This window comes from Artemia franciscana, chromosome 9, assembly GCF_032884065.1.
Source record: "Artemia franciscana chromosome 9, ASM3288406v1, whole genome shotgun sequence".
NCBI lineage: Eukaryota > Metazoa > Arthropoda > Branchiopoda > Anostraca > Artemiidae > Artemia > Artemia franciscana.
In genome coordinates, this window is record NC_088871.1 from 15,350,244 (window position 1) to 15,376,367 (window position 26,124).

Sequence of the window (26,124 nt, forward strand, 5' to 3'; positions counted from 1 at the left end):
GCATGCTTCTCCTCCATCCCAAGGACGACCTGCTTTTTGTTTAGCCCTAGACAGTGAGCTGGTTAAGACAATATTGGGCAATATGTCATCCTTCGGAACTAGTCCTAGCTATCTCACTGTATCTCGCATTATAGCCCTAAAAAGGGGGATTGAACCACATTTTTGTGCTGCATACTGTTTGAGATATGGTCAGTCAGTTGAGTACTCAAACCATCCATAGACAATTTTTGTGGAAAACATCTAACTTACTAAAGACTAACACATAATAAAGTAAGAATGATATTGAGATGCGTTTTGTTCTTATGGTAGACGGTTTATCTTTGGATCTTTATTTTTTTATTTTTTAAGGCAAGTGTAATTTGAAAAGTATTATTTCTGATGTTGGATTCCCTCTTTCATTAATATAAAGTATTTATTTTCTGTGGAAGTTGGGCAATTCACATCGTTCATTGGAACAAAACAAACAAATTGCTACGAGTTTAGCTAGACAAAGAATGTCCGTTTGTTTTTTTTTTTCTATTGTTCTTGACTCTTAAGAAAGGTAAAGAAATAAATTAAACATATTCAAAAGTGCCATAATTTTGTAAAGAACCGTTTTGGCAGAAAATCCCTTTAGAAATAAAATACAAAGCAATTGGTGCAATATGTTTTCGCAATGAAGGTCACCTTATCTTAATATTATAGCGGTTTCACATAGCCATTTTGTATTATAAGATACTTAAGAATGTAAAATAGTCTTTAATTCATCAGCTACAAATATTAAACTCATCAGAAACAAGTCAGTACTCTCTGAGACCTTTCAAGCCGACTGTAATACTTAACAAATGCTAAATCACCATCCCTCTTAAACTTTCTAGAAAAAAATCGCACATACAGTCATTTAAATCCATATGTAAATTACATCCTTTTTTATATGTCAAGGGATTATGTATCCAATTAGTTGAGTTACTTTTACTTTCTTAGTCAACGGGATGGATCTAGATTAATTATTGAAAATTCCTAAACCTGTCTAATACGAGGAATGGAAACCTGTTTAATAGGAGGGCCTGAATAACCTGGCCGCTTTCGCGGTTTTCAATGTATATACAGTAAAAAACTAGGGTTCATTCTATTTGATCCATGCTTTATTTCCAGATACATTCTAATTTCCATTCTCTCTGTGTTAGAATCCTGGTCCTTAAAAAGAAGTAATTTTCCTGGAGGAAAAGGGGGATGCTTAGGAAGTGCACTTTAAGTGTGTGAGTTTGCTCTGAAATTACTTTATAAAGTTTCTTTTTAACCAATCTTAGGGAAATCCCCCTCTTTAGTCCGTGCGTGTGTAAGTATGCGCCACTGTGTATTTCCATTTTTTAGGTGATGTTATTGTATATGTCAATGATGTTTGTGTTCTTGGTTTCACTCATCATGATATGGTTTCCATGTTTCAAAGGATTGCACCTGGAGAAGCGGTGATGCTGGAAGTGTGTCGAGGCTACCCTTTATCCTTTGATTTGAATGACCCAAATACAGAAATTGTCACCACAGTTGCTGTATCTGCTGGTATTTCTTCACCTTTTAGCTCTTTAATGCTTAAGTTTACTAATACTGATGAATATGACGAAAAAAACAAAAAAGAAACAACACTTAACAGAAATAACTAGTAAACAGCTAAAAAAGGAATATAGTTATTTCGTTCTCGACTATCAGAAATTGTGCTGGTTCCGAATCGAATGTATTTTCTTTAACGTGCGAATTAAATTAATGCTAGATTCTAATATTTTGTCCATTTACGTATAATCAGTAATTAATTTAAAATTTATGTAAAATCTTTTTTTTTTCGATTTTTTTTTATAATTATATTCGTATGGTTAACTTTTAAGCGAATTTAGAGCTATCGAACTGTTTTAAATTACCCTTATTCTTTCCTGTAGTTTTATTAGCCAAGTTTTAACATTATCAACAACTATTTAGCCATGGTAGGAGGCGACCATTAATTAATTCATCCCATTATCATTTGGTTGACAGTATCCATTTATATCTTCATTTTCGTGTCTTTTCTTTTCTTTTTTTATGAGCCACAAACTCAATTGAGCCCATCTTATCTCAGATGGGCTTTCAGCGGAAGGCCCATCTCTAGATTGGAAAGCTGTTGAGCTATGTGGAGATTTATTAGAAAGGGGTTTACATTAGCCCATCTTATCTCCTCTTATATATAGCCCATCTTATATATAGCCCTTATATAGCCAACTTATATATAGCTCATTTTATCTCAGATGGGCTTTCCGCGGAAGGCACATCTCTAGATTGGAAAGCCCGTCTTTTCTCCAGATTGGAAAGCTGTTGAGCTATTTGGAGATATATTAGGAAGGGGTTTACATTAGGAATGAGTTTTTTTCACAATTGTAAAAAAAAATGCTTCCAAGCTCAGGAACGCACTTAAGGGCGATGAGTGCTTGGGCCCGCCGAAATCCTAAATTGTCCCGAATTGTTGTTCATTATTTTGATTATTCCCCCCACCCCCAAAAAAAAATCTTGTGTACGTGCCCGTCCAAGTTCATATCTCCACTCACTCTTAGCCTTAAGGCAAGAACAATTGTATGAAGATAGGCTTTAACCGTTAACAGAAAAGAATAGCACGAATTTTCTTAGAATTGGACTCAAATCATGGCCACTGTATTTCTCAAAGGTATAAGTGACAAGTTTTATTCAGGCAGTAGAGCATCTTTTCAATCTAGTGAAAAGTCGCACTTCTCTGCTAACTGTATTCCTTGGTGTGTGTTTCAGGGGAGAGCGGATTTTATGACTTACTAGTCAAATTTACTTATCAATTGAGATTCGTTGAGCTTATTACCATAGCTGGATGGAATGATTTTTCTTTTTTTGACTGAGCAAGTACATTGGTGGGTGTATAGATTTTCCTCTCTCCAATACTTGACGGTTCTGTGTACAGTTCTGATTATTCGTGGGACTAAGCAATTATCTGGAGGGGTCCACAGAAGAAAAAGCGATTTTTTAGTTTTTTTTCTGGGAAACTTTCAAAAATAGTTTTTTTTTTCTGGGAAACTTTCAAAAATAATTTTTTTTCTACATAAGGCCTTGAAATAAAGAAGATCCTTCTCACCACTCCCATTACACGGTATAGCTGTAACGATTTTGTTGCATAATGTCTATGTCTGTCGCAACTTCGATATTTCGCGTAAGACTTCTATAAATATTAGAAATAGTTCAATACTTGCCCCTGGATCTCTTTCTATGTACACCCTTTCTTGCTAATGTCATGTTTGAACTGTATTTCTTTGCATTATTTTATCAGTTCGCAATTCTTAATAAAAAGTAAATGGCGTTTTATTTTAACATTAAAAAAAAATTTTTTTGATTATTGCTTTTATTCTTAGATCCTTATGTTGAGGAGCAAGGACAGATACAATCGCGACCTGGGTCGACAATGAGAGAAGAACCTTCCATGGGCTGGTCTGAAAACGGACGAGTTTCGAGGTCAGTGCCAGAAGCTATGGGTAAGCAAGACAGCCGACCTAGGGCTTCATCTCGCCCAGGAAGCGCAGATATACTTCAACAAGAACCTGAACAAGATTTGAATTTATCAGCAGGAAGTTTACAACCTATTGAATACTTAACTGTGAGGATTAATAAGGGGGATTTGGGATTTGGTTTTACAATTGCTGATAGTGCAAATGGGCAAAAAGTGAAAAAGATTTTAGATCGTCCAAGATGTAAAAATTTGCAAGAGGGTGATATATTAGTGGACATTAATGGTATTGACATGCGGCCTTTGAGTCATAGTGAGGTTGTTCAGTTACTAAAAGACTGTCCAAAAGGACAAGATGCAACAATTACTGTACAACGAGGGGGTGTTAATAGCCCTCGAAAGAATAAGTGGAAAAAGTCTAAAGATGATTCAAGCCTTACAAAGAAGCCTTTGTTTTCATTTGCTGGGCTGTATCGATCTAAAACCCCTACTGCTGATTTATATAGTGCACAGACAAAAGAGGTAGTGCCTACAAGACCTAAAACCCCATTAGTTGATACCCGACAGAGATCTAAAACCCCGAATGAGTACGAAAATAGGTCAAGCATCCCTCGTGAATTTTCAAGGACTCCTGTAGGAGACATAGTAAATCAGTTTACAAATGTGCATTTCGATGAAGATCCTTATTCAAGGACTAAACAACGGAGTAAGTCGCCTGGAAGAGAGCTTGAAGAAACTTACCAAAATGGATATGATGAGTATAATCAAAGAATTCGGCCACCCCCGCCACCGAAACCAATCAATACTAGACAATATCAGCCTGATACTGCCTATTATCAACAAGAGTATTATGAAGATGATTTGGGACCAGGGCAGTTGGTAAGGCAGGATTCAGGTTATGGGACTCAATTTGGTTCAAGTGGGTATTATGGTGGACCTGCTGGATACCAAACGGACTGGAGACAAGAACAATCTCTTGATAGAAGGTATGCTATATTCGTTTTATTTTCATTTCGTTTATTTAATCCATTTCATTTACCCATGTCTTAGTCCTATTGCAATCTTGACAGTCTCGACTGTAATAATTTAAAAGGGAGTATGGTACACAGTAGAAAAAACTTAAAAGGGACTTTTTAAGCTTTTATTACTTTCTTTATGGAATTTTGGAATTTTTTTTTAAGCGTCCAAGGTAGAGCAAAAACAGTCTTGACGTTAGAAGCTACAATTTACAACAGTTTCTCAGGCAAAAAAACAAGGCGTTTAAAATTCAGTAAAATAAAAAAAAAAGAATTTCTAAATTTGTAAAATTCTTAAATATAAATAAATAAAATGACCGCAACTGCGACAGAACTGATATAGTCGATACCATTTAACTACATTGCAGGTAAATTGAATTATATAACATAAACATGATAATTGCTTAAAATTCGAATTTGTGGTCATTATATAGACCATAAAGTGCACCTGACACTTTTTGGGAATGAACTTTTGCTGGCCTAAGGACTAGTTAACGGTTTTCGTATGCACTGGACAGGAGACAGAAGCAATAATTGGATAAAAAAAGGTTTGGTAGTCTAAGGTTCGAGACTACCTTGTTTAGTGTTATAGTTTCGTTTTTATATCACCCCTCCCCAGGGAGCATTGAATGTTAGTAGCAATATATATCTCTAAAAATGAGAGGGGAATTCACTAAATCAGTATATGCGACCATACCAACCCCATATACCAGTCTATAGCACCATTTCTAAATACAGATCTAAAGTTTTTCTCCTCAAATTGAAGTTCTATCAATGCTTTAATCCGATTTATTCTGTTTTTTGGTTCACAAGATGGACGTTTCTGTTGTTTTTTTTTTTTTTTTTTTTCTCTGGATATGGCCTTGATCCTATGATATGGATTTATTCTTAAGTCCAAATCCCAAAAGTATTTCATGCGCAAACTATTGATCCGTAATTTAAAAAGAAGACGACGAAGGAAAAAAGAAAAAAAAAAAACAGTGTAGTTTTTAGTTTTTGTATTCTCGTGTAAAGTGTATATTAATTAACATACAAGCTTTTGAATTAATGTAGCCAATTGGTGAGCTCGGTAATTTTTTTGATTATGGATTGCCATACGTTTCTTCTTAAAGAAGTCGTTTGGGATCTCTATATAGTACTATGAAAAATTTGTAATTTTAACAGCCAAAACAAAAATCTTAGAAAATTGAGGTTTTCAGGCATGAATAGATCTAAGATGGATCCAAGAATTGAGGGGGCCAAAAATGTTATTAATTTCGATGTCTTTGGCTGATAAATATGAAGTGATTGTAGTTCTTCTGAGCGCAGTGCAAAGGTTTATTTTGTCTGGACTTTCCACAAATTTTCTGAACATCTCAGACAATTCGGAGCACAAATTTCTCAGCCCCAGCGTCGTACAAACGACAATAAAACATACATTTTGTTTTGTCCGGAAATTATCTCTGAAAAAGTAAAAAATTGAAAATGTTCTTATGCTTAATTTCTTTAAACTTAACTTTTCGAGTAAAATCAACGACACAGAAATGTCCATCTTAAATAATATTTGGGTTTCTTTTTGGGATTTGTCCCTAATTTAAGAATCTGTTTGTGGTCGAATTTGACTAATCATTGGTTACACTGACATGTAAAGGACCAGTATGTGCCGATGGAGCGTATCTTAAGCCTGAAATTTCCACGACTGACATACGTCAATCAACACATCAATTCGCCCACCTCTAACTAAAGCGTTTATTACTATTGCTGTATACGATTATTAATTATAATGGGGAGAATAATTGAAAGTTGCTACCTGTAGAGAGTAAATAATTTTTAGATGTAATAATATATATATATATATATATATATATATATATATATATATATATATATATATATATATATATATATATATATATATATATATATATAGTTGTCTGTCTGTGTGTCTGTCTGTCAGGTGACGTCATGTTTCTGTGTCGACTGACGTCTGGAAGTTAGTTGTCGTCATTTTTGCTATGACGGTGACGTCATTAACGGTATTTAAGACACTTGTTCACGGAAAAATGTTTAATTGTAAAATGACTGAAGAACCTACAATGGCAACAGCCGAGGAAGCTGCTCAAAGAGTTTATGCCAAAAAACTTGCTGCTGATTGAGAAAGTAAGAAAAGAAAGCATTCCGAGGAATCACAAGAACAGCAAGAAAACAGGCTTGCAGCTGATAGAGAAAGTAAGAAAAGAAAGCGGGCCGGGGAATCACAAGAACAGCAAGAAAACAGGCTTGCGGCTAAAGAACGCAAAACCGCGCAGTTAGATGAAAATCCACCTGGACAGCGAGAGTCAAAACATATCAAAACTGAAAATGATAGCGATGATGATTGGGTTTGGGATTTTGAATTGGATAAGGTCATCAATGCCTACCAGATTTAAGTTAAAAAAACAAAGGTTCTTCGATACGTACTTCATAGTGACGCTGAAAAATAAAGAAGAAAAAGAAAACTGAAAAAAGAAAAAAGGTAAAAAACTAAAAAAAAAACTAAAAAGAAAAAACACTCAAAGAGAAATTACAGACCGGGACACAAATGACGACCGAGACAGAGGGAATATAAGTGACGACCGGGAACCTCAAACAGAAATTACAGACTAGGACACCCGGACACAAATCACGACCGGGACACAGGGAATATAAATGACGACCGGGACACAGGGACACAACTACAACGGGGACGCCGGGGGCACAGGCGGGATATATAAATGACGACCGGGACACAGGGATTGTTCGAATAGAAATTACAGACCGGGACACAAATGACGACCGGGACACCGGGACACAGGGAATATAAATGACGACCGGGACACTCAAAGAGAAATTACAAACTGGGACACCGGGACACAAATGACGACCGGGACACAGGGAATATAAATGACGACCGGGACACAGGGACACATCATTAGAATAATGAGGTATACATCTGAATACGGATTGTTTTTCCCATGGACAATTATATGTTGCATGTTCAAGAGTCAGTAAACCTGACAATCTATTTATATGCACAGACAATGGGACAGCGAAGAATGTTGTATATTCGCATGTTTTACGTAGTTAAAAACATATCTTTATTCACAGGTGGGACACAGGGACACAACTACAATGGCGCGTAACTAATATGGCGCGTAACGACTTACGCGCGCGGGGGGGCTTGGGGGGGGCGCGAAGCGCCCCACCAACTAAGTGTTGGGATGGCGCGAAGCCACCCCGACAAATAAGTTGTCTGTCTGTGTGTCTGTCAGGTGACGTCATGTTTCTGTGTCGACTGACGTCATGAAGTTAGTTGTCGTCATTTTTGTTATGACGGTGACGTCATTAATGGTATTTAAGACATGCGTTCACGGAAAAATGTTTAATTGTAAAATGACTGAAGAACCTACAATGGCAACAGCCGAGGAAGCTGCTCAAAGAGTCTATGCCAAAAAACTTGCTGCTGATAGACAAAGTAAGAAAAGAAAGCGTGCCGAGGAATCACAAGAACAGCAAGAAAACAGGCTTGCAGCTGATAGAGAAAGTAAGAAAAGAAAGCGTGTCGAGGAATCACAAGAACAGCAAGAAAACAGGCTTGCGGCTAAAGAACGCAAAACCGCGCAGTTAGATGAAAATCCACCTGGACAGCGAGAGTCAAAACATATCAAAACTGAAAATGATAGCGATGATGATTGGGTTTGGGATTTTGACTTGGATAAGGTCATCAATGCCTACCAGATTTAAGTTAAAAAACAAAGGTTCGGCGATATGTACTTCATAGTGACGCTGAAAAATAAAGAAGAAAAAAAAACTGAAAAAATGTAAAAAACTAAAAAAAACTAAAAAGAAAAAACACTCAAAGATAAATTACAGACCGAGACACAAATGACGACCGACACAGAGGGAATATAAATGACGACCGGGAACCTCAAAGAAAAATTACAGACTGTGACACCCGGACACAAATCACGACCGGGAATATAAATGACGACCGGGACGCAGGGACACAACTACAACGGGGACGCCGGGGGCACATGCGGGATATATAATTGACGACTGAGACACAGGGATTGTTTGAATAGAAATTACAGACCGGGACACCGGGACACAAATGGCGACCGGGACACTGGGACACAGGGAATATAAATGACGACCGGGAGACTCAAAGAGAAAATACAAACTGGGACACCAGGAAACAAATGACGACCGGGACACAGGGAATATAAATGCTATTTATATGCACAGACAATGGGACAGCGAAGGATGTTGTATATTCGCATGTTTTACGTAGTTAAAAATATATATTTATATCTATCTCTATTCACAGGTGGGACACAGGGACACAGCTACAATGGCGCGTAACGACTTACGCGCGCGGGGGGGCTTGGGGGGCGCGAAGCGCCCCACCAATATATATATATATATATATATATATATATATATATATATATATATATATATATATATATATATATATATATATATATATATATATATATATATATATATATATATATATATATATATATATATATATATATATATATATATATATATATAGTAGTTATACATAATATATAACTACTTACTAATATAGTAATCAATATGCTAAAAAAAAACTTAAAACTAAAACTTGCTAAAACTTTATAGTAATATGCTAAAAACTTTGCTAATAAGACAAAAAGTCAGACAAGGGGGATAATAAATTTGGTTTATGCTTGCAAATTAAATGCATATTATCCGACAGACAGATAAATAAGTCGACATGAAGGTAAAATCTATGCTGTGAAAAAATGATTCTATGTTTGATTTGGCTGCTGGTAGAGTTTCTGGTGCTCGCTAAGGGCATTATCTCTAGATTTCATCTTTTTTAATCCTAGGAACGTCTGTGGCGGGTCGTGTTTATTTATTTTTCTTCTTGATTTGTTTTTCAATTATTGACTGGGTGTACTTGTGTATCATGCTTATGAATGAAAATTGTTCAACATAATCAACGTATATCACCCAACAAATCCACGCCCCTACCTCTAACTAAGGCCTTTGTTTATATTTATTATAATCATTATTTTATATTATTATAATGATGATGGCGAAGGATAATAAAATTACCTCTTATGAATGATGAATGCTCTTGACGTGCGCTAACGCTCCGTTAGTAAGACAACAAGTAAAACTAGGGAGACCCGTACTAACTGAAAATTTGCTCCAGTTTGACGTCAAATTTACTAAATTCAATGGATATTTGTTTCGCTTAGGCAACTTGCCAAGTATGGAGTAAGAGTTCCAATCTATGCTAAGTAGAAATTATTCTATATTTGATTTGGCCATCGGCATTGGTTTTTGATAGTCGTCAATGACGTTCTTTCTAAATTTGTTCTTTCAGTACTTTCTAAATTTAATAATTTAATTTATTATTTTGATTGTATTGTCTATGGTTGGCAGGGTTTGCTTTGTTGCTCTGCTATCATTAGCTATCATATTCGGCTATCATTGATAGCCTTCAAATCTCGAGCATCAAAATTGTACGAGTCAGCTAATACACGTCTACTGACAGCTCAACCGAGGAACCCAATATACTGTTTGACTTTTCCATCAACCAACAAGTTGACCGTGGTAAATCAAAATATGATGAAGATATACAATGTAAATACAGAGTTTGGGCTTTTACAACATATAAAGTAATAACATAACTCAGTATGAGAAATGCATTTTGGGTTTATGATTGTTTATAGTGACATGGATTTGTAGAAGTAAGATTTTTGTTTTCCCTTCAAGATGAGACGAACGAAGTTCAAGGGCTTTTTTGTCCCAGTAATTTTATAGATTCCTTGATTGTTATTAATATGCAGCTCTTATGCAGTGAAAAATAGTTTTGATGTCCAAAGTTTCAAATTCCAAATGTATCTGCATTTGAAAAAAGGAGCTTTAATGTATCCAGGAGACTCGGTGCTGAAATGAGGTGTTTGTTGTAGTAGTAGAATTAAGGCTTTTGGGAAGCACCCAGAAAAGGATTTATGTTTACAAAGCCATCAATTTGGCCTCTTTTTTTGTGGTGAAAACAAAACTTTGATCCCATGTACGATAAGCCAAAACAATCAAATTTTTTTTTCGTTTGGACTTTGTTTACCGAATTACTTGAGGAATCCTGGTTATCAAAAGAGGTATCAATAATAAAACCAATATAATAATTTAGCTATAAGATCAGTTAAGTGTCAAAGCTGTTGCCAATAAATAATTCCAAATCTAGTTCGAAAACTGGGGAAAAGTCTGATTGGTTCATGGTGATGAAACTTAATGGTTTGTAAAAACCATTTGAATGTAATACAGGTTTAACTTGCATCTGTAATAAAATTAAATAAAAAAACAACAAGTTTTTTCAACTGAAAATAAGGAGCAGTATTAAAACTTAAAACGAACAGAAATTACTACATATATGAGAGGGGTGCTCCTCAACACATCGCTCTTTACGCTAAAGTTTTTTAGTACTTAAAAAAGGCTTCCTATTGTTCTAATTAAACGAAGAGTATTCCGGGAGTCGTTCTTAAAGAATTGGGACAGAATTCAAACTTTCACGTAAAGAGCGAGGTGTTGAGGAGGAGCAACCCCCTCATATACGTAATAATTTCTGTGAGTTTTAAGTTTAGTACTGCTCCTTACTTTCAGTTGAAAAAACTTGTTTTTTTTAATATAATTTCAGGCCATTTTTTTAAGTAATGCCAGGAAACCTGGCTACACCTCCACGGACATATCCCTCTCCTTCATGGATATACTCTCTAGACAATTCATTCTTGGTGAAAATTTACCTCGAACAATTACCCTTAACATCCCCACGCGTAAAATTGAGTCGGCAAGAGAAAGCAAGACATAAGAAGAATTTCATATAGGAATTCTAGCAAATTTCCGTAGTGTAAAGTTTTCCCTGAAAAATTCATCCCCTGGAAACTTCCCTCCCCACGGAAATTATCCCCATGGAAAATACCACCTGCAGAAAATTCCCCCCACCCGAAAATTGTATGCATACTTCCCAATAATAAATACTATGTGTAAACAGTTGGCAAATTTTGTTTAACTTAAAGACCTTTCCCCACGGGTTGTGGAGGTTCATGATATATCCATAGGCTTGGTTATTCGGCCTTTCAACTATGCTGAGCAAAATGGCAATCAAAATTTTGATCAAACCATTTTGAGAAAAAAGGGTGTGGGAAGGGGTCTGGTTGCCCTCCATTTTTTGGTCACCTAAAAAGGGCACTAGAACCTTTAATTTCCGTTCGAATGGGCTGTCTCACGACATCATCCCTGGGAAACACAAACAAACAAATAAACACACATCCGTGATCTTTCATGTGGCAAAAAGTGCAGAATTCCACATTTTTTCAGGTAGGAGCTTGAAACTTCTGTAGTAGGGTTCTCGGATACACTGAATATGATGGTAAGATTTTCATTAAGATTCTATGACTTTTAGGGATATTTCTCCCCCCCCTTTTTTTTAAAAAATCAGGCAAATTTTCTCAGGCTCGTAACTTCGGATGAGTAAGACTAAACTTAATGAAACTTAAATATTTGAAATCAACAGAAAAATTTAATTCTTTTAACACATCTACTGGCATCAAAACTCCGTTTTTCAGAGTTTCGGTTACTATTGAGCCGGGTCGCTCCTTACTTGCAGCTCGTTACCGGGAAATGTTTCAAAACAACTTTTGCTCAGATCTCAAGTAACTCCAAACTCTTTAGAATCTTGGAAATGTACTTCTAAAAAGCTTGTCAGAGAGAAGCCATCAACTTTTGTTTTGGCTTTCCATTTGCTGGGGAAAATTTTTCTTTTGCCTAAAGCAACAATTTTAGAATTTTATCAGCAATTGGGTATTAGATGATCTTTCTTGGAGGTTTGTGTTTATATCGAAAGGGGATGGAGCAGTGACATAAAAAAGGTATATTAAAATCCATATTTCTTTGCCATTGGGAGGCGGGGGGGGGTCTTCCCTTTGATTATGGTAGGTAATATTTAATCCCGCACGAAAATGTTAAGCAACTAATCATGAAGATATGCAATATTTAGGTCGCCGAAAATAAAGCGCGAAGTCTACAAGAGTGTCGTTTTCAGTTGATGCCATTCAGCCACTTCTACTTTGGAGTTCTTAACACCGCACCATGTTATTGTTCGCTATACCAGCCCATCCAAACACACACACGAGCAATAAATTGAACTCAATTGCATTCCGCACGAATAGATTCAACTATTCTTTTAGGAATTTAGACAATTGGAAAGTGGTTAAACTGGGAACTTGAGTTGGTCTCTGAGAGACAAACCGTCTGTAACCTCTTGTTTTCAAATGAAGCTGTAATGCTGTCTACTCTCTTTAAGTCAACTCTAGCCTTGTATGCTCTTACTGAAAAGCATTAATGCCGCGAAACCTAGGAATTTTGATTATTTTTGTTTTTAGAAATGTAATAACTACCTTTATGATGGTGTCTGTTTTGTAAGTTTCTAGCTATAAGATTCATATCAAAGTGCGGGAGATCCGATTCTTTTCAGTAGCCTGTGTTCTTTGCTTCGGACCTTAAAATGTGGCATCATCAATCTAATTTTACCTACTCAATGCCTTAAAAAAAATGATTTAAACTATCTGTTTTGTATTCTAGAGAGCCTTATCCCAGTGAATATCCGCCTCCTCGTCAAGTGAGTCAACAGATAATGAGTAATGGTATGCACACACCCAGTGATTGGATTGAAATGACCGTCACGCTTCTACGCCAAGAATCAGGATTTGGTTTCAGGATAGTAGGCGGTACAGAAGAGGGCTCCCAGGTGAGTTTCTGACCAATCGCGTTTTTTGTTATTTCCTTTCTTTTTACATACAACTTTTTGTCACTCTTACACGCACAATGCTTATAACGTTTGATTGATGCTGCCTAAGTAGCGTTTGGACCTATGCCACTATCTGGGGGCCAAAAGGTGCCTCATTCTCTCGTCTATTGCCATGACTTCAACTAGAACAAAATTCTTTTATAGTTTCGTAGTATATTATGGTTTGTCTAATTACAAATACTACTGCGCTGACTTTTTGAGCCGCTAGTTCAAATTCTGGGAACAAAAGAAGATAAATTTACTTCAAAAGGACAAAGTAATAAAATATTTCAGTATCTATAGTGATCTCAGATCCAAAGAATTGTTTGATAAATAAAAATACAATGAGGAATAAAATCCTTTTAATCGACAGTGATAAATTTCACAAAAAAACTAGATATTACGATCACATATGCAGTGATATGCAGAGTAGTGTACTGATAACGGTCACTACATATGTATACGAAATATCTAGTATTTTTCTGAAATGTATCACTGTCGATTAAAAGGATTTTATCCCTCATTGAATTTTTATTTATCGTCATTGAAAGGTAGTGGTACCTTCGCTCATCCTCCCATCTGCGAAGATTGATCTGAATCAATCCCAGAAATGATCTGATTTAGGTGCAACATGATTTTACTTACATACTCAGAGTGGTAGTTGTGATCCACACGTCTCATTTGCGTAACCTCCCGTGCTCGCTGTTTCTTACTAGTATGCTTGGGCAAAGTGAAGGTTTTAAAAACCGTACCAAACGTCCCGACATTGGAACCCAACTGTCTCATGGAATTCTGATTTTTTTATTTATTTTTTTGTGTGTGTATACATTAGCATAATTTTTCTTACTTTTTTCTTAAAGTTCCTTATTGTTTTCAGTGCAGTATCAGGATACACGTAGATACAGTGAAAGTTTGGCTTTTGCCAAAGCCGTCCTGGCCGAGTGGGTTGGTGTGCTTGTCTGAGAGGGCGAGGGTTCGCATCCTAGTGTACCCAATTATTTAGTTTGGGACGGGGGTCAGTGGCGTGACTCTGCAAGCTCAGCTAGAGTAGACCCAGCTCTAAATGGGTACCTGAAGAAATCTGGGGAAGGTAATCAGGAAGGATGTGCGAAAGCACAGGATGGTTGGTTCCCAATCCCCCCATTTCACTTCCTGGCTGAAGGGCCAAGAAACGGAGATCTGCACCGCTGGTAGGGACTATAAAAGTCTAATGCTGTACTGTTCGGCTTTTCATAGATACGCAAATTTTTACTATTAGTTTAGCCGTAAGATTTGACAATTAATTTGAAAAACAAGGTTTTTCTAAGGGAAACAAACGATTTAGTAAAAATAATTAAAGACAGAAGAAACTTCCTACAATGATAATAGGATGAATAAATTTGATGCTAATAATAGATAGAATAGAAGCTATAGAATAATAGATAATAGATAATAGAATAAATGCTAATAAATTTGCAGATACTGTAACTAGTATAAATATTTATAATTATAAAATTGCTTGTCTGGTCATTATTCCTGACCTTGTGCATGTAACAGGTCCAGGAAGGTTTGTTTCTCTGCACCTTGGCTATTTCTCACAGCCGCTAAACTAGCAATCATATTGACCAATCACTGCACCTGTCCTCCTCCTCTGTCTTCCTTTCTCTCTCTTTCCTTTTCTTTTTTTTTTGGTTTTGATCATGCTTGATTATCAATGGTACATGGGCTTTTTCTGCGAAGCAAAGTAAAACTCTAAGTGACCATTGTGGATTTCAAAAAGTCAGGCGTCGTTTTTCAGGAGAGTAAAATCGCTTAATTTTCATTCTCACATAGTCCAGATAAATCATGAACAAAATATCTCGAATGGGAAATTCGAGAATGAATGCTTCTACTCAATTGTTTTGGTGAATTTTTTTTTTTAAGGTTGGTTAATTATTTGGTTAAAACTAGTAGTCAAGTATTTGATCAGAATAACAAATTTGTATTTATCAGCGAAATTCGGATACTGTCAGATAATGTGTGCTCGGGTATCAAATCAGATTATATGTAAAAATTTTGTAGACTGGTCTTGTGAAAAAAAAAAAATCTAAAACAACATGTAAAAAAAAATGAGGAAAACTAACTGGAACTGATTTCCTCTTGTTATTTTCCTTCTCCAATTCTTGTCAATATCCAGTTCATACCCTTCCAATTTCCTTTGCGGCAGGTTTCAATTGGACACATTGTGCCCGGAGGTTCAGCTGATGTAGATGGCCGACTGCAAACTGGTGATGAAATACTTCATGTAGATGGCATTAATGTAGTCCACTCTTCTCACCATCATGTTGTACAGCTAATGGGCGCAGCTTCTAGTAGAGGAAGAGTAACGATTGGGATCAGACGGCGAGTTGGACAACCTGTTGGTAAGTTATGATTTTAAAATCGGGGTTGTCATAGGTCAAGTTTTAATAAATTCGTTAGAAATTCATTAAACACAGTAAAAAAATTATCAGTAAGCCCAGTCTATGGTAAAAGTAGAATATTGAATATATGAAACCTTGCACATCAAAAACGTACTTGTACACACATTTTTGAATCAATTTCAAATAATTTATAATTTTATGATACACAGACAGTTTTGCATTTACAAAACGAGTAACTTAGCTCAATTATAAAGAGGGTGTATAAAACTTTTAATTATGCTCTTACTCTCTCGGGAAAAATTATGAGATTGATATATGTGCATGCACTTTTTCTGTGTTTTATGCCAACCGGGAAACCAATCATTTGATCCATATAGGTGTACTTAAGGCTACAAGTGCACATGCACCCATGTGAAATTGTTTATTTCTTTTGGTGTATCTAAATAATCAAACGAATAACCAAATCTTGTTTTATTTTTTATTTAGATGTAGAGAAGCTTCTTCTTATTTACAAGATATCAGATAGTTTATTTAATATACTTAAAATATAAAAACAAAAAACATTAACCCCCAACAGAGCTCGTAAGATTGAGTGTGTAAATAATAGGACATACACAAGACAAGACAAGGTCTTTTATTGGCCAAGTTACATAATAAATAATTTTCTAAACTGGACAACGGGGAGCAGGACTCGACGTTTCGGCCATAAAACAAGTAAGAAATAACAAAAAGAAAGAATAAAAAACATACAATGTAGAAGATAACAGAGGAGGCCACCCCAGCACAAGAACACCACAACCAAAATTCGTACTAAAATCTATTATTCATCAATCCCAACATCCAGAAAAAGAACTATTTTTGAAATATGTTTTTCAAAGAAAATCAGCTTTTGAAACTTGGGGACATTTCTACTAAATTAAGTTTATTCACAATGTGAGGAATCTGGTATCTGATTGAGAATCTAGCTGTTTCTGATTTGATTTGGGGAATGCGATACTTCTTGGAGCAGACGTGACGGGGAGGAGAAGTGGGATTCTCAATTATACCAAATCTTGGAAATAAATTGTTGAGGATTGGATATCATAATACCACATTGCTGTATGCACTTCCTTCAATTGTTTGTGATTAAGTATATCGAGAAAAGTATATAAAGTTTGGGTTTCTGACAGATTTTTAAGCCTAAGCCGATGAACAAAAGTACCCAGAATTCTAATTGCCTTATTTGAATTATCTGAAGAGGTTGTAGATGGACCATAAATGTGTTGAGATAAATTACAGGAGAATAATTAAGATATGATTCAATTAGAGAATGGTATAAAATTTTAAAGATGGGAAAAGGAAACGCATGTTTCAATCTATGAAGACAACGTAAGTTTCAATCTGAAATAATCAGAATGCTTACGGAAAGATAAAATCTCATCGGGAATAATCCCAAGGCTACGAAATGAATGTATTCTTTTTATCTTACTTTGATTTACAATTAACTCATCTATGGTAATGTTATTTACCGCCGGCTGTGACCACCCAAAAATCATGAATTTAGTTTTAGAAAAGTTCGGAGCTAGGTAGTTACATGCAAACCATTTATTCAAATATTTCATTGCTGTCACCATTTTCTCAACTAACAAAGATAGGGTTTTAGCTTCTACTGTCACAGCCGAATCATCTGCAAAAATTACTGCTAAGCTATTATCTTTGGGTAAACACCTCGGAAGGTCATTTATATAAATCAAAAATAGTAATGGCCCCAATACTGATCCCTGGGGGACTCCAATATCATCAATAATAATAATATGGCTTGACAAGTGCCCATTTATTTCTACCTGAATTTTTCGACCATTCGGGTAAGATTTTGTTACATCTAGGCATTTATCTCTAATACCTGTGTTATTAATTTTCTGCATTAATATTTCATGGCTTAGCGTATCAAATGCCTGTTCTATATCGTAGAAAAGAGCAGACACAAGATTATCATCGCCTAGTGAATCAGTAATCTCTAAAATTAGCGCAGCAATAGCTTGTTCTGTGGAATGACCCGACCTGAATCCAAACTGATTTTTAGTAAACAAATCCTTTATATCAAAATGCAAAACAATTCTTTTTTGAATGTTTTTTTTCTAAAACCTTAGATATTGGGAAAAGAATAGTTAGATATTGAGCGATAGTTGCCTATATCTGTCTTATCACCTTTCTTATGAATTGGAATAACTCGTGCATATTTCCATACTTCTGGAAAGATCCCTAATGATATAGATGCGTTTAAAATACGAAGCAACGGGACATGGATTACACAAGCAAGTTCTTTCAGCATATTTGTGGAGAACCCGTCTAGACCGAGGAATTACCACTCTTTAGATTCGCAATTATTTTCTGGAAATCACCGAAAGTAACGGGACCAGGAACACACTAGAATTTTGGATGATGGGAGATAATCTTTATATGAATAAGGCTTATATGAATTCAGGGGATTCTGGTTCAACAGTAGTACTAATATGAGAAAAATAATTAAAAAAGTAATCTGCAACAACATCCTTCCCCTTCAATTCAACACCTTTTTTATTTACGAGCACTTCAGGGTGTGGTGTCGTAGTATTGTTCCTAATTTTATCCTTGATTAATTTCCATGTAGTCCGAGGTGAATCGGATTTCTTAAATGAATTGAAGAAAAATAAAAAAGAACATCAAAGAAGAAAAACACAAAAACACAACTTTTAGATAAAGACAAACAGAAACAGCAATCATTATAATCAGCAGAAAACATACAGTATAACCACGCACGGGGGTGATCACAGACTCAACCAATTATTTTTACTACAAACTTTTTCAAAGCCTCTCAACGACGATGTAATTCTTTCTCAATTGGTTGCATTCATGCAAGAAACGCTCAATTCTTTCGCCCGAATCGATCTCTTTGACTTCGCTCGCTATAATCTTGTCTAGTAGCCGATCCAGCGAGTTAATTAATTGGATCATTCTGAAAACATTTAGCTATGGATCCGTCAGGGCGTCTGATTTACAAAGAAGGTGGGAATGATTTAGATATCCATGCATCAAAACCTTATCACGTTAGTGATACAGGTTTTACTGATGCATGTTAGAGTTGTATCATCACTTAGAAACGATTCTTTGAATGAACCAATAATCTTATTTTTTAATCTATTTGCACTGCGTAATAGGCCTATTTTTGTTTCCTTGTCACCACCTTCAACTTTAAAAAATTTGGCATCTTTTTTACACTGGTTAACTTTAAATGGTGGAACTGCAGGTTGTTCAAGGCCAATTTTAATAATCCTTTTAAACAAATCAGTGGCAGTATTTTCGTTCTCATAGGCTGCTTTCCTAACAATTATATTTTTATCCCTCTGATCCATTTCCAGTTTAGAAGCCCTATCCAACAAATCTAAAATCGCCTGTGACTGGGTTTTAGCTTCATTTACAAGTCGTTAGAAATACAATTTTAGTATCATGGCTAGTAACTTTAGAACATTGTTCAAGCTGTGACACCTCTAATTTGGAAAAACGGACGTCTAGCGCTGTTAGCTTATCATTCACCATGTAAAGTTCCTTTTAATTTTCTTGAATGGCTACTAGCACCTGGTTAAAATTTTGTGACAAAGTATCCATGGTAATTTGAGCAATCGAGCTTCCGGTGCTAGTAACTATAGAATTCAAAGGGCTCTCGGGGTCTTCGCCAAGACGATTACGTTTGCGATTACGCCCCATATCAAATTGAGATTATAATTAAGATTAGATATTCGCCTACCTCGAGTAAGATCAATTATTTACCCACGGTGATCTCATCGTGCTATCCGCTTCGACCGTTAGTTACTGGCACGGCAACACCAGGCAGCAACAGCAACAGCAATACCAGGTAGCAACAGCAACATGAACAGTAGCAAAATAATTAGATCAGGCCTCTAATGGATAAATACTCGCCTCAACAGCAAAAAAGAAACAACACGCTTCAGAATTTCATAAGATAAACTGGCTCCACTTCACACTGATAACAGGCACCCTCGCGCAAACTGTGGTATCACTCAAACGAAAGTATAATGATGATTAGTCAATCGCATAATAATTCCATATGAGCACTAAATACCCACGTTGATTTAATCTTTGGTTTCACAATAAATTATTCTCTTTTTTCCTTGCAATATAATCCGCTCACAGTACGGTTTCTGAATGAGAACTGATAGAAATATCAAAATCTTCAATTCATGGTTACCAAGGGCTGGAGTTTGCTGTTTACTAGCTTGTAGCTATTGCTGCAACCGTGATAACAAAATCGGAACTGCTTTTTCAATAATCACTTTTCTATAGATTCAGTAGGGTAAACGTTGAAAATTGATTGCTGAATTTTGGCAATTCCACCAATTTTAATAAATATATTTCACAAACGCATTATAAAACAAAGTAAGTGCATCGTCATTCCTCGCAAGGCTCTATGGCCTGGTTACGTTATCGTATCGGGTTGTATGTAAACAAGGCCTTGTTTACATATTGTTTGAATACAAACAACGCAGTTCATACTTCTGGCCCCACAAAAAGGCTCTATGGCCTGTATATGTAGGAGGAACAACTACACAACTAAATCAACTCATAAAAAAGAAAATGAATAATTGAAACACTCAAATGAAAAACTCTCACCCACCATTCAAAACCAGTAGAAACCAAGTCACGAGAGATGATGTGCACAAAGCATAAACCCCTCACAACAGACTTCCAACCCGGATCAGAGACGTCCCTAAGAAAAATTATTATTAAACATAATTCATCTAGACATAAAAAAAATCTTTTGAAGATATCAAACTAGTGAGGCCCTCGAGGTTACTTCGGTAAAGTATTGCAAACGATATGACAAGTGGTTAGCAGAAATTGAAATTTGATACCATGATCTCCTTTACCCATATATTTTGTTGTTTGATAAAAATATTTAATAAAATGTTATTCCGCGGTGGACTCACCAAACAGAGTCGAAGTTCAGGCCTTAATATCCCATTGCATCAAAAAGTAGATATCGCAAATTTTACACAGAGAAACCTCTAGATAACTTGAAAACTAATAAAATGGAAAATAAGTGTCCATAAAGCCTTTTTGAATTACTGAAGCAGGGATAGTCTGACTTTTTACAAGATGAAATCTTCTTCTTCTTGTTTGATTATTTTGAGACGCCAAGACATAATCTCCATGAAATTTCCTGTTCATACGGCAGCTGAGATTAAACGCTGGGTTCTGTATGACCAAGCAGAGATCAATCCCACTGTGCCACTATAGAGTTCTGTGCCACTACTGTGCCACTACAGAATGAAATGTTAAATGCATCAATTTTCTGCATGAGTAGCATCAAAGTGTGTAGTAATTATTATGGAAAGCAGAATTGGAAATTAAAGTCATCGTCATCATCTAGTATCTTCGAGTAAAAACTTCGAACTAGTTAAAGAAAGCGAAATAAATGTGCTAGTTTCATCCAATCTTTGTAAAGCATACTAAAGGGCTTTGGCGTTGACAGAATAAATAGCATTTATTGGAAATACGATAAATTATTTATATTGCATTGTTTTAAACTTTATTTTATTTATGTAATGTCATACACTCTTTTTATGACAAAATTCATGGTCTGAAACTGCTAGCAATTTAGGGCCTGGAATGACACTAGTCAACTGCGTCCTTAGGTTTTCTTCTTTGTGTTGTGTGTTGAATTTCCTTTTAAAGAAAGCGATAGATGGAGTTTTTAGTTGACATCTCTCTGGAAACCATCTCAAATGGAGACGTGTCGTCTTGCAAATCTATTCTTCAAATACTCAGCACGAGGTGTCTCCTATTGTAGATAATCCAACCGTACCATGTTTTTGTGTGGCTGTGGTTTTGGCTTGGCATACGGCAGTACAAGTAGCAATAATTCATTGGAGATACTTTATGTACTTGCATATAATAGCCATTAGGGTCTTATCGATCTCTCGCTGAAAGGTGCAGAATTAGCGAACTTTATTTGTGTGGTGAAATCATTATTTTTGTGTAGTACCACGCCCGTACCATGTTTTTGTGTGTTTGCGGTTTTGGCTTGATAAACGGCAGTACAAGTTGAGATAATTTATTGGAGATACTGTATGTGTACTTGTAGATAATAGCCATTAAGACCTTATCGATCTCTCGCTCAAAGGTGCAGAATTAACCAACTTTATTCGTGCGGTGAAATTATTATTTTTTTTCAGTAATTTTACTTACAAACATTTTTTCTTGTTGACATTTTTTTTTCTGTTTAGCTTAGGATTTGGTCAAGCCTTATTAGCCCAATACTGAATATTTTTTTTTCAAATAAGCATCGTTTGCGCTATTCAACATCAGTGACGGACACATTTTATTTGTGTTTTGTTGTTCATAAGTTTAATTTGTGCTCTCTATCGGTAAGGAATTGTTCCACAAATTAAAATGTGTCTAAACAACTAGTAACTCTAGTGTTTTGTTTGCTGTTGAAAATAATGAATTGTGAAGCCATTCAACTATCGTTTTTAGCTCCAAGAAATGACGAAGTTACTTACCCATATGAAAAATATGAATATGAAAAAGTCTTTAAACTATCTTTTTTTTTTAGCTCCAAGAAACAACGTAGTTACTTACCCATATGACGTACTTACTTACCCGTATGAAAAATATGAATTGTGAAGTCATTCAATTGTTTTTTTTTTCTCTCCAAAAAACGACGTAGCTACCTACTCATATGAAAAATATAAAAACATTCAATTATCTTTTTTTACCTCCAAGAAACGACGTAGTTACTTACCCATATGACGTTGTTACTTACCTATATGAAAAATATGAATTATGAAGTCATTCAGCTATTTTTTTGTCTAGCTCCAAGAAACGACGTAGTTACTTACCCATATGACGTAGTTACTTACCCAAATGAAAAATATGAATTGTGAAGTCATTCAACTATTTTTTTAGCTCCAAAAAACGACGTAGCTACTTACCCATATGAAAAATATAAAAACATTCAACTATCTTTTTTCTTGCTCCAAGAAACGACGTAGTTACTTACCCATATGACGTTGTTACTTACCTATATGAAAATATGAATTGTGAAGTCATCCAATTTTTTTTGTCTAGCTCCAAGAAACGACGTAGTTACTTGCCCATATGAAAACTACGCATTGTGAGGTCATTCAATTATTTTTTTTTTAGCTCCAAGAAAAGACGTAGTTACTTACCCATATGACATAGTTGCTTACCCATATGAAGACTATGAATTGTGAAGTCATTCAACTATTTTTTTTAGCTCCAAGAAACGATGTAATTACTTACCCATATGACGTTACAGTGACTCGCCGGGAAAATGAAGGATTTGGATTCGTTATTATTTCGTCTGTTACTAAAGCAGTGTCTTTCATTGGTAAGTAAGCATTTCTTTTTAGCTGCTGCGCTGCATCTAACATGCAAGTTGGAAACATAACGAAAGAAAAGAATTAAATAACAAAAAGGAGACATAATCCCGCAATTATACGTTTAGGTTTCGAGATTGTATCATATCTTGTATCCCCTCTCCCCTGAAATGTTTCGAATGACGCCCTTTTACTTTTAATTGCTAATAAAATGTATTTTTTAGTACTAGACCCCCCCTCCCCCCTTGCAAAAAAAAGAATATAAATCGACGGGGCCCATGTTAAAATGCACTGAAAAACATTTCGTTTTTTTTTAAATTTTAAAGATTGGTCTAGAACATTTAAAAACATTTAAAAATAATTTGAAATGACAATAATTAATAAGAACTACAAAGTGCAACACATACCAATAATAATAGTAAAGTAACGACAATTCAAAACGCTAACAATAACAATAAAATAGTAACTTAAATGACAGTTAATTGGTAAATATCACTGTAAAAATGTCGATTCTAACATCAATGAATTTCTGGACCTTTTTTCTCCAGCAGAGGATTGGTGCGTTAACATCATCACCCGCAACTGTTCCGTTTTTCTTTCGCTCTTTGTTTTTATGGATTGGTGAAATTTGCTTCTGACTGTTTCAAATACAGTAGTAGTAATAAATTACAAAAAAAAACACTCAAACAATGCCAATAGATTGCACACCAAAAGTGTTGCCTGCGAGGGTGTGCTACTAACAAGAAAACAATAGCAACAACAAATATTTGATATAAGGAGTTGGAGGGCAAAACCATGTACTGAAAAATAAAACATGAGCATAACACACACAAAAAAAAACTACATAATGTCGTAATCTTGAAGCAACAAAAACCTAAAAAATAAAATAATATAAAACAATTAATAACAAAAACAAACAACTCAACAAATAATAATAAAAAAAAACATCATCTTAAGATTTATTAACATTCGATTTCAACTGATTTATGAATTACGGCAAAAATTAATTCGAAAATTGCATTTTGATAAAATTAGGTAGCTTATATTTAACTGTTTTTAATATTGAAAATGATTATTTTCTAGGGGAAAATTTATCTTTAAATATACACAATAATTTTCAAGTTTTCAGTATAACCTCTTTTGTCAATATAAGTTTTCAATATAAAATTTAATAAACGATATAAGTCATACTTGATCTTGTATTAGGTCCTTGAAATCAAGATTTCAAATCAAATCAGATAATTTTCATTTAAAAAAAAAACAAAAAAAAACATAAAACCGGCAATAGGCTTCTTCGTTTTTGCCACGACACAAAAATATACAAAGAAGAAAATGATAAATAAAGTAAAAATCCAAGCCAATCTTGTGTTGAATTCAAACAATTTAAAAGACTATATGAGATAATTATGCTCATACTTTAGAGTTATAGAATTACAACATTCTACAAAATCGGGAACATATTTGTTCATTAACTAATTAACTAATTGTTAATTAACATTAACTACTTTGTTCATTAACATTAATTGAAATATGAACTTTGTTCATATTTTGCATGTCGCAAGACCATCGGCTGTAAGGACTGCCACTTGATGAGATCCGGAAAATTTTCTGGCTCGTTTTAGATCCAAAAATTGACGAGAAAAATAAAAAAAAATATATAGAATTTAATTATTTATTTAAATTATTGTGATGTATTTATATAAAATTATTTTTTCTAATTTTTTATAACATTTGTTCTATTTTAACTTATTTTTTCATTTTATTATCTATTTAAATTTAAATTGCTTATAATTTCAGGTCAGATCATTCGTGGAAGTCCGGCAGAGAGGTGTGAACGACTACATGTTGGTGATAGAATATTGGCAGTAAACCATGTAAATATTGAAAGTCTTAACCACGGAGACATTGTCAGCTTAATTAAAGTTAGTCAATTTTCATCATATTGTTTTTGTTTATTTTGAACTGTATTTTGACTCTTCGTATAGTTGAGTAAATAGCGTAATTGAGTAAATTGAGTAAATAGCCGCATTTTGGGTTCAGGCGAAGAAAAAAAGATTTGAAGAGATTAGGAAAAAATATCATTAAATACAAGGGGGAGGGGGCTTGATTTGAAAAAGAAAAATGCGTCCCCTTTTCTGCAATGCAGCATAATTTGGACAATACTAAAGAATACAGCAAATGAGGAATAACTGAAAACTTGATAATTTAATGTAGCTATAGTTAAAATTATTATTTAAGATATTTGGCAATGACTTTGACAAATAATTTATTGTGGAATATCAAAATAAATAATTGGAATATATAAAATTATAAATTAAAATGAGTGGTGAAATATTGTCGGAATGATTTCCTGTATCGCTGTGTTACTCCGGGGTTTACGGCTGTAGCTTGTTGCGGTGCCGGGTGTCGGGCTTATTTTGTGTAATATTCGGTGGTAGGATATCGCGATGCTTCTGTGATGAGAGAAGGCCATGTCCAAAGCCCATTAGAACCTCGTGCCTCCTTGTTCCAAGCGTTGTTAGACCTGACAGAACAAGACATTCTTCATAAGGTAACAGTGTATCCCCAAAATCACTCGCAATGCACACTTTTGTATTCCCTCAAGTTTGTTAATTAAATGCTGTTGTTTGATGTTTAATCAATGTCCTGTAGTGGTACAGTGGTTTTGAGATCGGACCCGGCTGTAGCAACATACCACAGGACCAACGCAGGGACCTTAGATGTCAAAGAGTGGTACAGTGGTTTTGAGATCGGACCCGGCTGTAGCAACATACCACAGGACCAACGCAGGGACCTTAGATGTCAAAGAGTGTCGCTAATCCGACTGCTTGTTGTTACTTGGCCGTTTAATCAATGTTTAAAGTTAACATTTACGGTTTCTTAAATATTTCAAATATTAAGAGACATCTCTTGATCTAACATTTAAGGCGTACTCTTGTGCTTCCGGCAAGTGGTGATGTTCTCTTTACTGCATGTATGCTGTTTATTGTGTGCTGTTATGCAGTTTTTGCAGTGGCAGGCTCCAAATTTGAAAAGAAAA

General features: G+C 35.1%; 1 protein-coding gene across 9 annotated transcripts in view; it reads left to right on the top strand.

Annotated features, from left to right (window-relative positions):
• The window catches only part of LOC136031047 (membrane-associated guanylate kinase, WW and PDZ domain-containing protein 1-like), a 163,310-nt gene that overhangs the window by 97,556 nt on the left and 39,630 nt on the right, over nucleotides 1–26,124 (top strand). For 6 of the 9 annotated variants that reach the window (XR_010618417.1, XM_065710247.1, XM_065710254.1 and 3 more), the window contains 6 exons: nucleotides 1,354–1,539; nucleotides 3,375–4,452; nucleotides 13,120–13,284; nucleotides 15,506–15,705; nucleotides 22,982–23,095; nucleotides 24,882–25,006. Coding sequence is in view for 8 of the 9 variants with exons in the window: in XM_065710247.1 (XP_065566319.1) it covers nucleotides 1,354–1,539; nucleotides 3,375–4,452; nucleotides 13,120–13,284; nucleotides 15,506–15,705; nucleotides 22,982–23,095; nucleotides 24,882–25,006 (1,868 nt within the window). In the remaining variant the exon portion in view is untranslated. Of the gene's footprint in view, nucleotides 1–1,353; nucleotides 1,540–3,374; nucleotides 4,453–13,119; nucleotides 13,286–15,505; nucleotides 15,706–22,981; nucleotides 23,096–24,881; nucleotides 25,007–26,124 lie in introns of all 9 variants that reach the window. The other 3 variants (XM_065710250.1, XM_065710255.1, XM_065710253.1) reach the window with 1 other exon arrangement.